The sequence below is a fragment of the Hypanus sabinus genome, chromosome 11 (assembly GCF_030144855.1).
Source record: "Hypanus sabinus isolate sHypSab1 chromosome 11, sHypSab1.hap1, whole genome shotgun sequence".
Lineage (NCBI taxonomy): Eukaryota > Metazoa > Chordata > Chondrichthyes > Myliobatiformes > Dasyatidae > Hypanus > Hypanus sabinus.
In genome coordinates, this window is record NC_082716.1 from 4,491,643 (window position 1) to 4,506,153 (window position 14,511).

General features: G+C 41.7%; 1 protein-coding gene across 1 annotated transcript in view; it reads left to right on the forward strand.

Moving 5' to 3' along the window:
• The window catches only part of LOC132401662 (collagen alpha-1(XXIV) chain), a 511,504-nt gene that overhangs the window by 482,152 nt on the left and 14,841 nt on the right, over positions 1 to 14,511 (forward strand). The window contains exons 54-56 of the mRNA XM_059983704.1: positions 3,386 to 3,421; positions 3,524 to 3,550; positions 13,244 to 13,309. Of these exons, the coding sequence (XP_059839687.1) occupies positions 3,386 to 3,421; positions 3,524 to 3,550; positions 13,244 to 13,309 (129 nt within the window). The remainder of the gene's footprint in view (positions 1 to 3,385; positions 3,422 to 3,523; positions 3,551 to 13,243; positions 13,310 to 14,511) is intronic.

Consider the following 14,511-nt stretch of genomic DNA (forward strand, 5'->3'; position numbering starts at 1 on the left):
TACCAGGCTGTGATGCAGCCAGTCAATATAGTCTTCACCACACATCTACAATCTGTCAGAGCTTTAGATGGCATGCCAGATATTCACAAACTCCTAAGGAAGTAAAGGTGTTGTCATGCTTTCTTTACAATTGCACTTACATGCTGGACCCAGGACAGGTCCTCTGAAATGATAACACTGAGGTATTTAAAGTTGCTGACCTTCTCCACCTCTGATCCTCCATTGAGAACTGGCTCATGGACCTCCAGTTTCCTTTTCTTGAAGTCAATAATGACCTAATTGGTCTTGCTGACATTGAGTAAGAGATTGTTGCTGTGGCACCACTCAGACAGATTTTCAATCTCCCTCCGGTATGCTGATTCCTCACCACCTTTGATTTGGCCTATGACAGTGGTGTTGTCAGCAAACTTTAAAATGGTATTGGAGCTGTGCTTAGCTACACAGCCATAGGTGTAAAGTGAGTAGAGCAGGGGAATAGGCACACAGACAACCCTGTGGTGCACCTGTGCTGATGGAGATCGTGGAGGAGATGTTGTTGCCAATCCAAACTGACTGGGGTCGGCAAGTGAGGAAATCGAGGATCCAATTGCAAAAGGAGATATCGAGGCCATGGTCTTGAAACTTATTGATGAGTTTTGAGGGAATTTTAGTATTGAACGCCGAGCTGTGGTTGATAAAGAGCATCTTTGCTGTCCAGACATTCAGAGCTTCTGCTGTGGACCTGTTGTGCTAGGAGGCAATTTGGAGTGGATCTAAACCATTTCGTCAACAGCCTCTCGAAACACTTCACTGCTGTGGATGTAAGTGCCACTGATGACAATAATTGAGGCAGGTTACTACATTTTCTGAAGCACTGGTATAAATGAAGCCTTTTTGAAGCAGTGGGTACCTCAGACTGCCGACACAAGAGGTTAAGGATCTCGGTGAACACTCCAGCCAGTTGACCAGCACATGTCCTTATTGCTCAGCCAGGCACCCCATCTGGGCCGGATGCTTCCTGAAGAACTCATCTGTGGATCTGAATGAATACACCACACTTGCCAATCTGTAACCGTGTTACAAGTTCATCAACCTTATTCCATATTCTGCGTGCATTCAAATACAACACGTTCAGTCCTGTTTTTCAGTTTTGTCTGCCTTTCACACTGTAACTCATCCTGTTGACAGCAATGTTGCTCAGTCATCAGCCTCTCCTTGCTATGAGTCTCACTACATATTACCTCCGTTTGTAAACCAACTACCTCACCCTCAACACTTATCACTCCAGTTTCCATTGCATGCCAAATTAGTGGCCGCTCCACTTCCACTTGAGTTATTTTTATTGGACCTTTCTAATTAATCCCTTTTGCTGATTGGTTACTCCTCAACTCAGAGAAACTGCCGCAAAACTCTGCCTTTAAAATTTCAATCGCCACCCTGATTGCTCTTTTTACACACCCTGATGTGAATTGTCCAACTCCAACACAGAGAAAACAGGTTCAAAGCCCTGCTTTTAAGATCTTGAACAAGGACCTGACTGAAAGGTAGCTCTTTTCATACACTGCATCTTGCTGATTGGCTGCCCCACAGATAAACTGTGGCAAAACTCTGCCTTTAAAATTGCAGTCACCTCCCTGATTAAAAAGTAGCTCTTTTTACGTACCCTGGTATGGATTGTCCGACTCTAATCACTTTAAAATTAAGCCCTCTCAGTATTAGTCATATCTGCCCTGGGAAAAAGTCTCTGTCTATCCACTCAGTTTATACCTCTAATAATCTTCTACACCCCTATCAAGTCACCTCTCTTCCTCTTTTGCTCCAGGGAGAAAAGCCCTAGCATGCTCAACCTATCCTCATAAGACGGGCTCTCTAATCCAGGCAGCATCCTGGTAAATCTCCTCTGCACCCTCTCTGAATCTTCCATATCTTTCCTATAATGAGACGACCAGAGCTGAACACAATACTCCCAGTGTTTTATGGAGCTGCAGCATATTGTGCACCTTCTTAACCACCCTATTATCAGATACTTTTATAAATCCCACTAAGGCTACATACATAAATTCACAGGAGAAAAAATCTGGACCAGCTGGAAAAATGGGCTGAAAAATTACAGATGGAATTTAATGCAATAAGTGTGAGGTGTTGCACTTTGGGAGGACAAACCGCGGTGAGTGGTAAGGCCCTGGGGAGTGTGGAAGATCAGAGGAATCAGGGAATACAGCCTCACAATTCCTTGAAAGTGGCATAACATCTGGATAGGGTCATGAAGAAAGCTTTTTGGACATCAAAGTACTTAGAACAGGAGTTGTGATGTAATGATGAAGTTGTATAAAGTGCTGGTGAGGCCTAATTTGGAGTGTTGCATGCAGTTCTGGTCAGATACCTACAGGAAATATATCAAAAAGATTGAAAGAGTACAGAGAAAATTTCTCCATACAAAGAAAATCTGCACATTGTTTTGAAATCATTCGTGTACAGTTTTCTGAAAGAATTGGCAAATGTTCTCTTTTCAGAGTTTATCACAAGTTTAGGCACATGGTAGTTATTTGAATGCGATGTGTTAAAAACCTGTCTTTGACAAGACGCGTTGTAAAGGTTAGGATGTCAGTCCCTGGAGCATAGGAGAATAAGGGGAGATTTTATAGAGAGATACAAAACTGTGAGGGGTAATGTTAGGGTAAATACAGGCAGGCTTTTCCACTGAGGTTGGGTGGGACTAGACTAGAACTCGTGGGTTAAGGGTGAATGGTGAAATATTTGAGAAGAACGAGGAGATCTTCTTCACTTGGAATAGGGTCGATTACAACATTTTAAAAAAAGTTTGGAGTGGCATGTGGATGGGAGGGGAATGGAGGGCTATGGTCTGGGTGCAGGTCAGTGGGACCAGGCTGAATTACAGTTCAGCGTGACCATGTGGTTCTGTGCTGTATGACTCTGAAAGAATACAAGTTTTGGAGGGGGGTGGGATGGCAGAGGAAGACCAGTCCAAGGGAAAGCATGCAGAATGCAAACCAAATAGACTGTATTTAGCTTGTGGTTCCATACTATAATCAACATTAAGGGTGCCACGATAGCATAGTGGTTAGTGTAACATATCACAGCTCAGGGCATTGGGATTTGTAGTTCAATTCCAGTATCATCTGTAAGAAAGTTTGTATTTTCTGCCCCTGTGTACTTGGGTTTCATCTGGGTGCTCCGGTTTCCTCCCACAGTCCAAAGACGTACAGGTTAGTCGGTGAATTGGTGATTGTAAATGGTCCTGTGATTAGTCTAGGGTTAAATCAGGGGGTTGCTGGGTGGCTCGGTTCAGTGGGTGGGGAGGGCCTGTTCCACACTGTATCTCCATGAAATAAAGAAGGGGAAGTGAAATGAGGAAGTAAGTGGAAATGTTTTCATTCATTCCCAGGGACCTGAAGGACCTCGAGGGCATCCTGGGCCTCCCGTGAGTACAGATTCCTTTTACTTGGTGAAAGCATTATGTGGATTCTACTTTCCTTTCCATCTGTTTAAAGAGGTTGCAATAAATCTGTCTATTTCATTCCAGGGCCCCCCTGGTGCGCCAGGACCTCTGGTAAGCAAGACCCACCCTCCTACTTGTTATATCTGCATGGGGCTGCTTTGGTTCCAAACAAAGTCTTGTGTTGAAAAGGGAAACCGGTGACACCCTGAAGTTGAAGGCTATACGAGGTGCCCCTCAGAAATATTATTTATTTACTTATTTTAATTTAGAGATTCGTCTCAGTAACAGACCCTTCCTGCCCAACAAACCTGGCTGCCCAATTCAAAGTTCCAAGTTCAAAGGCATACTATGTCACCATATACCACCTTCCGATTCATTTTCTTGCGGGCATTCACAGTAGAACTGAAAAATACAATGGAATCGATGAAAAACGATACACAAAGACTGGCAAGCATGATCAAATGACCAACTAACCCGTACGTGTCCGAAATGTAGGAGGAGAGGGAAGCGCTCAGAGGAAGCCCACACGGTCACGGGTGGAAGGTACAGACTCCTTACTGACAGCAGTGGGATTTGAACCTGGGTTGCTGATGATGTAATAGCTTTGCTCTAACCACTATACAACCCTGCTGCCCCAACAGCATTATTAACACCAGCTACCTCCAGTTTACAAATTAGTGGTGGCAACCCATCAGGGAAAAAGACAATGAATTTTCCTGAGCAACACACATAAAATGTTGGAGGAACTCAGCAGGTCAGACAGCATCTATGAAAAAGAGTAAACAGTCGACATTTCAGGCCGAGACCCTTCATCAGTACTGGAAAGGAAGGGGGAAGATGCCAGAATAAGGTGGTGGTGGGAGGGGAAGGAGGACAAGGAGTGATGGGCAAAGCGAGGAGAGTGGGGGTGTGGGGAGGAGAGGGTTGAAGAAAGAAGCTGGAAGGTGAAAGGTGGTAAAGGAAAAGGGTTGGAGAAGAAGGAATCAGATAGGAGAGGAGAATGAACCATGGGAGAAAGGGAAGGAAAAGGCGTTGTCTCCTTCATTTTGGAATGTGCTGAAATGTGCAGGAATTAATATTTCTGCACATTCCAGAATGACAGAGAGAGCCCCAGAGGAATAATATCTTTGAGCTTGGTGCCATCAGCATGATGTGACTTGTGCACTTAGTTCCTTTCAAGGCATGCTTCACATATAAATCTCGTCATTGATGGTTCCGAGTAAAAGCTCGCTGTTTAGATGAATAGTTTGAATTCTTGGGATGTTCTGGTTCTGTCCAAACAAGGGCATGTCGTACCCGGTGGCCGGGAGTTTGTATTCAGTGGAGAAGCAGCAGACATCAACATCCATCTCACTGACAGCTACCACAGGGGGTTTGCAGAGTTTCTGCTTAACAGCAGCAAGGTGGCACAGTGCCATCACGGTTAGCACAGGGCTCTACAGTGCCAACGACCAGGGTTCAGTTCTCTCTGCTGTCTGTAAGGAGTTTGTACATTCTCCCCATGACTGTGTGGGTTTCTTCCCAGTTGTCTGATTTCCTCCCGCATTCAGAAGACGTAGGGGTGAGTTGTGGGCATGCTATGTTGGCACCAGAAGCATGACGGCACTTGTGAGCTGACCCAGCACATCCTTGCTGATTTGATTTGATGCAAACGATGCCTTTCACAGTATGTTTCGACGTTTCAATGTAAGGTCACAAATAGAGCTCATCTAATCTTCTGTGATGACGCGTTGCTCTTCATGTCAGTCAGCTGCACTCGGAATTGCCAAAGCAACAGTGAGGCTCTTCATTCAGAATCACTGGCATAGGTTGTGAGATTTGTCATTTTGCAGCAGCACTCTATTCCAATATATTTTTTAAAAAGTGTTGTTATGTTTTGTAGCTTTAGAATATTAAATTAATTTGAAGGAAAAGACAGGACTGAGCGATGTGAGTATGTTACTCTTAGCCAGATACACACGTCATATGGTAGCATGATGACATAAGCAATTCACGTATTTTTTACATACAACCCGTACTGAATTATTTAAACAATAAGAATGCTCTATCAAGCAACATGTTTACAATATTGTGCAAATACTACTAAAATATTAAATGCACAACACTCCTCCCTGCTTAGCTATAAACTCCAACTCAATATAGAATGAATTTCAACTATATACACAGGATATTATATAATACAGCTACTATACAGACATCCACAGCACAGTAAATTTTAAATTGTCCCATTCAAGCCTAATGATTTAATCACCATGGAGACTTGCTTACTCTTATGGAATAACGTCTTTCCTGATAGGGAGGTCACTCTGCTTGGCAGGTGAGATTTGTGGCTATGAAACAAACTGGGTGATTGTAGATGATGACTCTGAGACTGCAGGAAATGATCCTGATAACTCTGGACACCTTCCTTCTTCCTTTTTCATTTTCTACATTGTGCATGTTGATCTTGGGAAGGTGCATTTAGTTCACTGGAGTATTCTCTTCTTAATCCTTCTCTTGCTTCCTTCACAATCTGATCTCTCCTCTTGGTTTCCTCATGCACAACCCTGTTTTCATATCTCCTTTCTTTTTCAAATCTTTTTATTATTATTATCCAAAATTAACAAGAGTACATCGAAGCAGCTAACACAGTGTCTCAAGGGGAAAAAAAACATTGTTTTAAAGATTGAAAAATTTTGTTGGCAAAAAGGAAAAAACTCCTACTAAAGCAAAGAAAAGTGAGGGAAAGAACCCATTAGGTGTTCAACCCCAGAGCCATGCGTCATACAAAAAGCTTCTAAAGATAAACATCAAACCGCCAGCAAGAAAAAAAAGTACCAAAATTTACAATTAGATCGTGGTGGAAATCTATCAATGAACTCAAATGATAGTAACGAGCAAATGAACCCCATCTTTTCTCAAAATCAAACATAGGTTCGAAGGTTCGGCTTCTAAATTTTTCCAAACTAAGATATAACATCACTTGAGAGAACCATTGTGACAGAGTGGGAGCCGACGTATCCTTCCACTTCGACAGAATGGCCCTCCTAGCTATCAATGTAACAAATGCAATAACATGTTGGTCAAGACAAAGAAATACCACGGATATTTTGAGGAATTATTCCAAAAGGCACAGTTAATTTGTTAGGTTGTAAATTAATTTTAAGTGCTTTAGAAATTGTAGAAAAAAACTGACTTCCAGAACTGTTCCAGTATAGAACAAGACCAAAACATGTGTGTCAGTGTAGCTGTCTCAGTTTTACATCTATCACAATAACTACCAACATCAGGAAACATTTTAGACAATCTCTCCGTCAAATAGTAACGATGTATAATTTTAAATTGAATCAGTGAATGACTAGCACAGATTGAAGAAGAGTTAACCAACTTCAGAATCAGTGTCCAGACCTCCATCATAAAAGTAAAATTAAGTACCTTTTCCCAATCTTGTTTAATCTTAAATAAAGGACGCTTATCTCATTGTAATAATTATAGATTCGTCCAATGGAACCCTTCATCAAAGGGTTCATACTTGTAATAGTATCTAACAGGTTGGCATCCAATATGTAAGGAAAATTACTTAAATATTTTTGTAACAATTGGCTAACTTGAAGGTATTGTAAAAAGTGTGAGTATGAAAGAGAGTATTTATTAACTAATTGTTCAAAAGACTTTGGTCTATCTTCTTTAAATAGATCCAAAAAAGAATTAATACCTTTATTTTTCCAAAGTAAAAACATTGGATCACTCAAAGAAGACTTAAAAAAGTAATTTTGATAAATTAAACTTAAAGGTTTAAATTTTTTAAGGTTAAAAAATTTACAGAACTGGAGCCAAATTAGTAAAGAATGCTTAATCACAAGATATAAATTTAAATTAGCAGCTTTAGCTAATTGTATAGGTAAAGCAGCTCCCAATAACGAGGTTGAATAAAACTGTTTCACAGCTTTCAATTCCAAGTCTACCCAAATTGGCCGCTTGTTCTTATCAACCCAGTGTAACCAAAAGTACATATATCTCACATTAACAGCCCAGTAATGCATTCTTAAGTTAGGAAAAGCAAGACCTCCATCCTTTTTCAATTTTTGTATTTACTAATTTACTAATTCTTGGTCTTTTATCATTCCAAATAAAAAATGAAATAATAGGATCAACCTGACCAAAACACTTCTTAGTCAAAAAAACAGGGATATTCTGAAATAAATATAAAAATTTTGGTAAAATCATTTTGACTGTATGGATGCGACCAGCAAGTAAAAGTGTAAGTGGGTTCCATCTACTAAATAAATACTTCATAGAATCTACCAAGGGAACAAAATTAGCTTTATAAAGATCCTTATTTTTTTTTAGTGATTATAACACCTAAGTATCTAAAGGAATCCGTGACTTTGAAAGGAATATTAGCATATAGAGAAACAGATTGATTTAAAGAAATCAGTTCACTTTTATTAAAATTTATTTTATATCCTGAAAATCTCCAAGTTTATTAAATAATTTTAGCAAGGCAGGGATAGATTCCTCGGGATTAAATATATAAACCATATAAATCGTCAGCGTAAAGAGAAATGTTATGAATGGTCTCATTCATAAGAATCCCATGAATACCTTTAGCTTCACAAAGAGCGATAGCAAGAGGTTCTAATATTACAAAGGACTTAATGGACAACTTTGTCTTGTCCCCTGTGAAAGCTGAAAAAAGGGGATCTACAGTTATTAGTAATAACAGTAGCAATAGGAGTTTTATATATCATTCTAATCCAATTATTAAAATTAACACCAAAACCAAATTTCTCTAAAACATTAAATAAATATTTCCATTCAACTTGATCGAACGCTTTTTCAGCATCCAAAGAGATGACACATGGTGGAGTTTTAAAAGAAGATGAGTATATAATGTTAAATAATCTCCAAACATTTGAAAAGAAATAATGACCCTTTATAGAGCCTGTTTGATCTTTAAAAATAATTTTACCCAAAAAAATTTCCAACTGATTGGCCATTATCTTTGACAGGATCTTAACATCGACATTCAATAATGAAATCGGTCTATATGAGGCACAATCGGTAGGATCTTTATCCTTTTTAATAATTAAAGAAATAGAAGCCTCATAAAAGGTAGAGGGTAAATCACCTTTCACAAAAGAATCCTTAAACATTTCCAACATATACGGAGAGAGCAATTTTCAAATTTTTTATAAAATTCTACAGGGTAGTCCATCAAGATGCTAAACTTATGCTCCCCTTGCACAGTGCCCTTAAAGGCAGTGCCCCTAATCATATGCTTGAGTGGTCAGCGGACATGACCACAGCAATTGATAACACTGAACAAGCTCTTTTGAACATCACCCTACTGCACACCCACTCCTCAATGCACAGATAGCCATCACTATTGATGCCTCAGTCGATGCTATTGGTGCTGTACATGAACAGCTGGTCAGACATATGTGGCAACCGCTTGCTTTCTTCAGCTAGAAGTTCTACCCTCATCCCCAAGAGGAGGTGCAGTACATTTGACTGTGAGTTTCTCGGAGCCTGTCTGGCTGTCTGCCATTTTGATTTTCTACTGGACAGTCGGCATTTCAGAGCTCTCGTTGATCACAAATCCCTTGTGCACGCAGTAGCCAGGGTCAGACCTTTGGTCTGCATGACATCAACGCCACCTGGCCCACATTTCAGAACTCACGACCGGCATACAGCACTTACAGCTAGAATTAGCTGTAGCTAATTGCCCCTCATGGCCCTCTGACCATGTCATACACATCAGGGTTGACTATGCCGGCAGGAGAGCTGACCAAGGTACTGACCCAGAGGTCCAGGCTTACAGGATAGCATCACAGGCCTGCGGTTGGCTGACATCTTTCGGGGAACACAAGAGTTACTCTCCCGTGCGATGTGTCACCTGATCACCCTCATCCCATGGTGCCTGCAAACTGGACGTGTACTGTTCCTAACTCTGTTCACGGCCTCTCGTATCCAGACAGGAAGGCTTTACAGAAACTGATTGCTTTAAAGTCTGTGTGGCCCAGCTTTAGGAAGGACATGCAAGACTGGAGTGTAGCCTGTGTCATGTTCCTGTCACTTTTGGGAATCATTGGCACCTTTCGAGGTCCCTGTCAATGTGGACCTCGTTGGTCCTCTTCCCCCGCAGTTTCATGCATCTCCTGACCATGGTGGACTGGACCACCAGGTGGCCAGAAGTTGCTCCTCTAGCATTGACAACAGCTGTGCACATGACTTGGCTCGGCAACTTTCTGATATTTCTTTTGACCACAGGCCCCAGGACACCACAGACCTCTGGGCTGCACTGGCCCAGAACCTTGGCATTAAATTACATCACATTATGGCATATCACCCGCAGTCCAATGGCCTGTGCAAGCTGTTTTACTGTTCCTGATGGTCCCCCAAGGGATGAGTGTTGTCACATTAATCTCACTTGGGGCCTGCTGGGACTCAAAACACCTCTAAAAGAGGACCAGCAGCCTTCGAGTTGGTGTACGGGCAGCCACTACGAGTGGCAGGTGATTTTATTCCTGACATCATGACCATCTGGTTGGCATCTCAGCAGCGTTCCACCTCCTCAGTAAACTCAGTTCTTGTACACCTGTTCCTATGCCTCATCGTGGCATGCAGCACTCTTGGGTTCCAGTTAACCTACTTCTACCTTGTTTGCTTCTGTCCACCATAAAGCACATCAACACCCCTTTGTTTTGAAATGGGGTGAAAAGACTTTTATTGTAGTATGTGTGCAGTGTGTGGCCTCCATCAGTCGTGGTCAACCATGGGTACTGTGCCTCTGGTAGTCACCGGCAGTGGTCGCTCCAGGACGCAAGCCAGGGCAGAGTTGATATGGAGATCCGTCAGTGGGACCCCCCCCCCCCCCCCATGCTGATAACAGGTCTAAAGGAACGACGGAGGTCGATACAGTTTGGTGCCAGCAGCATCGCAGGAGTTGCCGTGCCGATGCTGGGTACAGCAGTCAGCCGCCTTCGGGACTCCGACTCCGGATTTTTCCTCGGGGTTTACTCCCAAAGCCTTTCCTGTGAGCGAGTATAGACGCAAGGCAGTGGGGGTTTGTAATTGGAGTTTTCCCTGTCCTAGTTGAGCTACCATCTGTGGTTAACGAGCCCCATCTGCTCAGAGCGACTGGTTTTAACGCGCCACTGGCCTGCCTTTGCCCCTTCTCCTGTCAGTGAGAACAGCTCCACTGGGCATAAGAACTATGCCACACGTGAAGGCCAGGAGTTGGACTTGGCTGTCAGAGGCTGTTTGAGACACACACCATGAAGAGCATTTGTTTAGTGGTGGGAGCTCGTCCCCACTACCACCCTTCAGCTATGACTACCCTTGGAGCCTTTTGTAGACTTATTGTGGATAGGAAGGGTAAACCTGTAGTTCATATTAAACTGTTCCACCAAGACCTGGATGGTTGCACTACCATTCCCCCTGCGTCATGACGTGATGTTATGAATGCCAGCACACCCCTGGACAGCCAAAGGCATCGGTTGGTACTCCAACCAAGGCACATAGGACCCAAGCCGGGCGGCTCATACCAGCTCCAGACAGGCTCACAATGCCAGTTTTGGTGAATTGTGGTGGGACCCATGCAGGACTATTAATGAGTGACAGATGACACATATTGCTCACTTTAGAAACTGTTCTACATAACTCACAAACACCACCATTGAGTTAACACAAGGAAATCTGCAGATGCTGGAAATTCAAACAGCAACACACACAAAATGCTGGTAGAACACAGCAAGCTAGGCAGCATCTATAGGGAGAAGCGATGTCGATGTTTCGGGTGGAGACTCTTTGCCAGGACAGGACGAAGGGTCTCGGCCCGAAACGTCGACATCGCTTCTCCCTATAGATGCTGCCTAGCCTGCTGTGTTCTACCAGCATTTTGTGTGTGTTACTATCATTGAGTTGTTGTGGTCACTTTGAGAGACAGTGTCTGACGTAATGACATCAATGTAAAGTGATGGATACACGAGTGAATCTGCAGATGCTGGAAATAAATAAATAACACAAAATGCTGGCAGAACTCAGCAGGCCAGACAGCATCTATGGGAAGAGGTAGTGACGATGTTTCAGGCCGAAACCCTTCATCAGGAGTTGAAAGTGATGGCTTGTGGTTTGTTCACGATGGAAGTAAAGGACTGCAGCTTTTGTTAAGAATGTAAAACAACTCTCACATGTATTTTCCACAAAATCCGACACAACCAGTCAGAATGGTCTCCATGTTACATCTGTAGAAATTTGCTACAGTCTTTGGTGATGTACCAAATCTCCTCAAACTCCTTATGAAATGTAATTGCAGTTGTGCCTTCTTTGTAATTGGGCAAGGAGTTTTATTGTACCCTGGTGTATATGATCATAAACGCATCCCAATCAGAATCAGGTTTATAATCATCAGTATATGTTGTGAAATTTACTGTTATGTGGCAGCTGTACAATGCAATACAGAATAATAAAACTGTAAATTACAGTAAGATGTCTGTGTGTGTGAGTGTGTGTGTGTGTGTGCGCGTGCGTGCATGCGTGCGTGCGTGCATGCGTGTGTGTGAGTGTGTGTAAAATTAAAAATGTATAAAAGGAAAAAAAAATAAAAAGTAGTGAGGTAATGTTCATGGGTTCACTGTCCATTCAGAAATCCAACGGCAGAGGGGAAGAAGCTGTTCCTGAAACGTTGGCGATTCAACTGTTCGTCCAGATGACTTGTTCAATGCTGTGAGCGTCTCTGTCCCCACCTCCCCCTCTGGCAGTGAGATCCAGAATTCAACCACATCTTGGGGAAATTCAGAATTAGAATCACGGTTAATATCACTAACATACAGAATGTCAGCAGCAGTACTGTGAAATCCATAAAATTACCATAAATCATGATAAGAAGTATACATTTAATAAAAATAACTAAGTTGTTCAAAAAGAGAGCAAAAGTAGTGAGATAGTGTTTGTAGATATACTGTCAGAAATCAGATGGCGGAGGGGAAGAAGCCATTCCTGAAAAGCTGAGTGAGTGTCTTTGGGCTCCTGCACCTCCTCTTTGATGGTAGCGATGAGAAGGTGGCATGTCCTGGGTCGTGAGATGCTTAATGATCGATGCCATCTTTCTGAGGCATCACCTTTCGAAGGTGTCCTCATCACTGGGGAGGCTTGTGTCCATGATGGAACTGGATGAATTTACAACTTTCTGCAGCTTTTCACAAAACTGTGCAGTGGCCCCTCCGTACCAGACAGTTACAACGCTCTCCATGGTACATCAGTAGAAATTTACAACTGTCTTTGGTGACAGACCTCTCCTTGAAGTCGTAATAAAATATAGCTGCTATCATCCCTTCATTGTAACTGCATGGATATGTTGGGCCCAGGATAGATCCTCAGCATGGCACGGTAGCATAGTGGTTAGCACAACGCTCTGCAGTACAGGTGACCCAGGTTCAAATCCTGCCACTGTCTGTGAAGAGTTTGTATGCTCTCCCCTTGACCACATGGGTGCTCCAGTTCCCTCCCACAGTCCAAAGACATAACGGTTGGTAGGTTAATTGGTTGTTGTAAATTGTCATGTGATAAGGCTAGGATTAAATTGGGGGTTACTGGGTGGCATTGTTTGAAGGGCCTATTCTCAATAAAATTTTTAAAATGAAAATAAATATGTTGATGATAAAGAACTTAAAATCTGGGAATATGCTCCACATTTGGAATCTGCAGGAGTAGCTCTACCTCCCCGTGCTGAGAGAGATGGGGAATGTACTACTCGACAATACCACACTCTTGTCGATGAGAAAAGATACTCTTCACTGATATTTGTTCTTCATTCTGTAGAGGCATGTGGATATTAACGCAGCAATTCAAGCCCTGATTGCAAACAACGAAGCCCTCCAGTTTGAGGTATTGCTAATTGGTTTATAATTGTCTATTTAGTTGAGATACAGTGAAATGCTTTTGTCTGTATGTCATCCATAAAGATCGTACACTGGGGCAGTAAGAAGAACACAGAATACAGAATAGAGTGCTGCAGTTACAGAGGAAGTGGAGGCAGGCAAATAAAGTTCAAGAGTCATAACAAGGTAGACTAGGAGAATAAAAGTTCATCTTTCAGTAAATGAGAGATTATTTCAACAGTATCTTAACAGCCGGATAGATTTCCATTACGTAGACACAGAGAGTGGTGGGTGAAGGCAATGTGCTGCCAAGGGGTGCTGGTAGAAACATGTAGATACATTAGGGTCGTTTAAGAGATGCTTGGATAGGCACATGAATGATAGAAAAATGGGGGGTTATGTAGAAGGGAAGGGTTAGATTGATCTTACAGTAGGTCAAAAGATTGTCACAATGGTGAATCCAAATCTTGTTTCCAGTATATTAAGTTTCGAATATTATTCGCCCAATAGTAAAATCTAAAGTTAGGTAAAGCTAAACCACCATCTTTTTTAGGTTTCTGTAACTGTTTTTTACTTAACCTGGGGTTTTTATTTTGCCACACAAATGAGGAAATTTTTGAATCTATGTTGTCAAAAAAAGATTTAGGAATAAAAATTGGTAAAGCTTGAAATAAATATAAAAATTTCAGTAAAACCATCATTTTAATAGCATTAATCCGACCAACCAATGATAAGGATAAGGGAGACCATCTAGTAGTAAGTTGTTGAATTTGATGAAGCAAAGGTAAAAAATTCAATCTGAATAAATCTTTATGTTTCTTAGTAATTTTTATACCTAGATAAGTAAAGTTATCAGTAACAACTTTAAATGGTACCCTATCATTCAATAAAGTTTGCGCATTTAAAGAGAACAATTCACTCTTATCCAAATTTAATTTATAACCAGAAAAACTACCAAATTGAACAAACAAGGATAAAATAGCGGGAATGGACCTATCAGAATCAGAAGTATATAACAACAAGTCATCAGCATATAGTGATAACTTATATAACTTCTCATTACGGGTAATACCAAAAATATTAGGTGATTCACGAATAGCAATGGCTAAAGGTTCTAATGCAATATTAAAAGACTTAAAGGACAACCTTGTCTCGTACCATGGTGCCCACAGTGGGTAAATTTGGAATGTAACGAAGTACAAGGATATT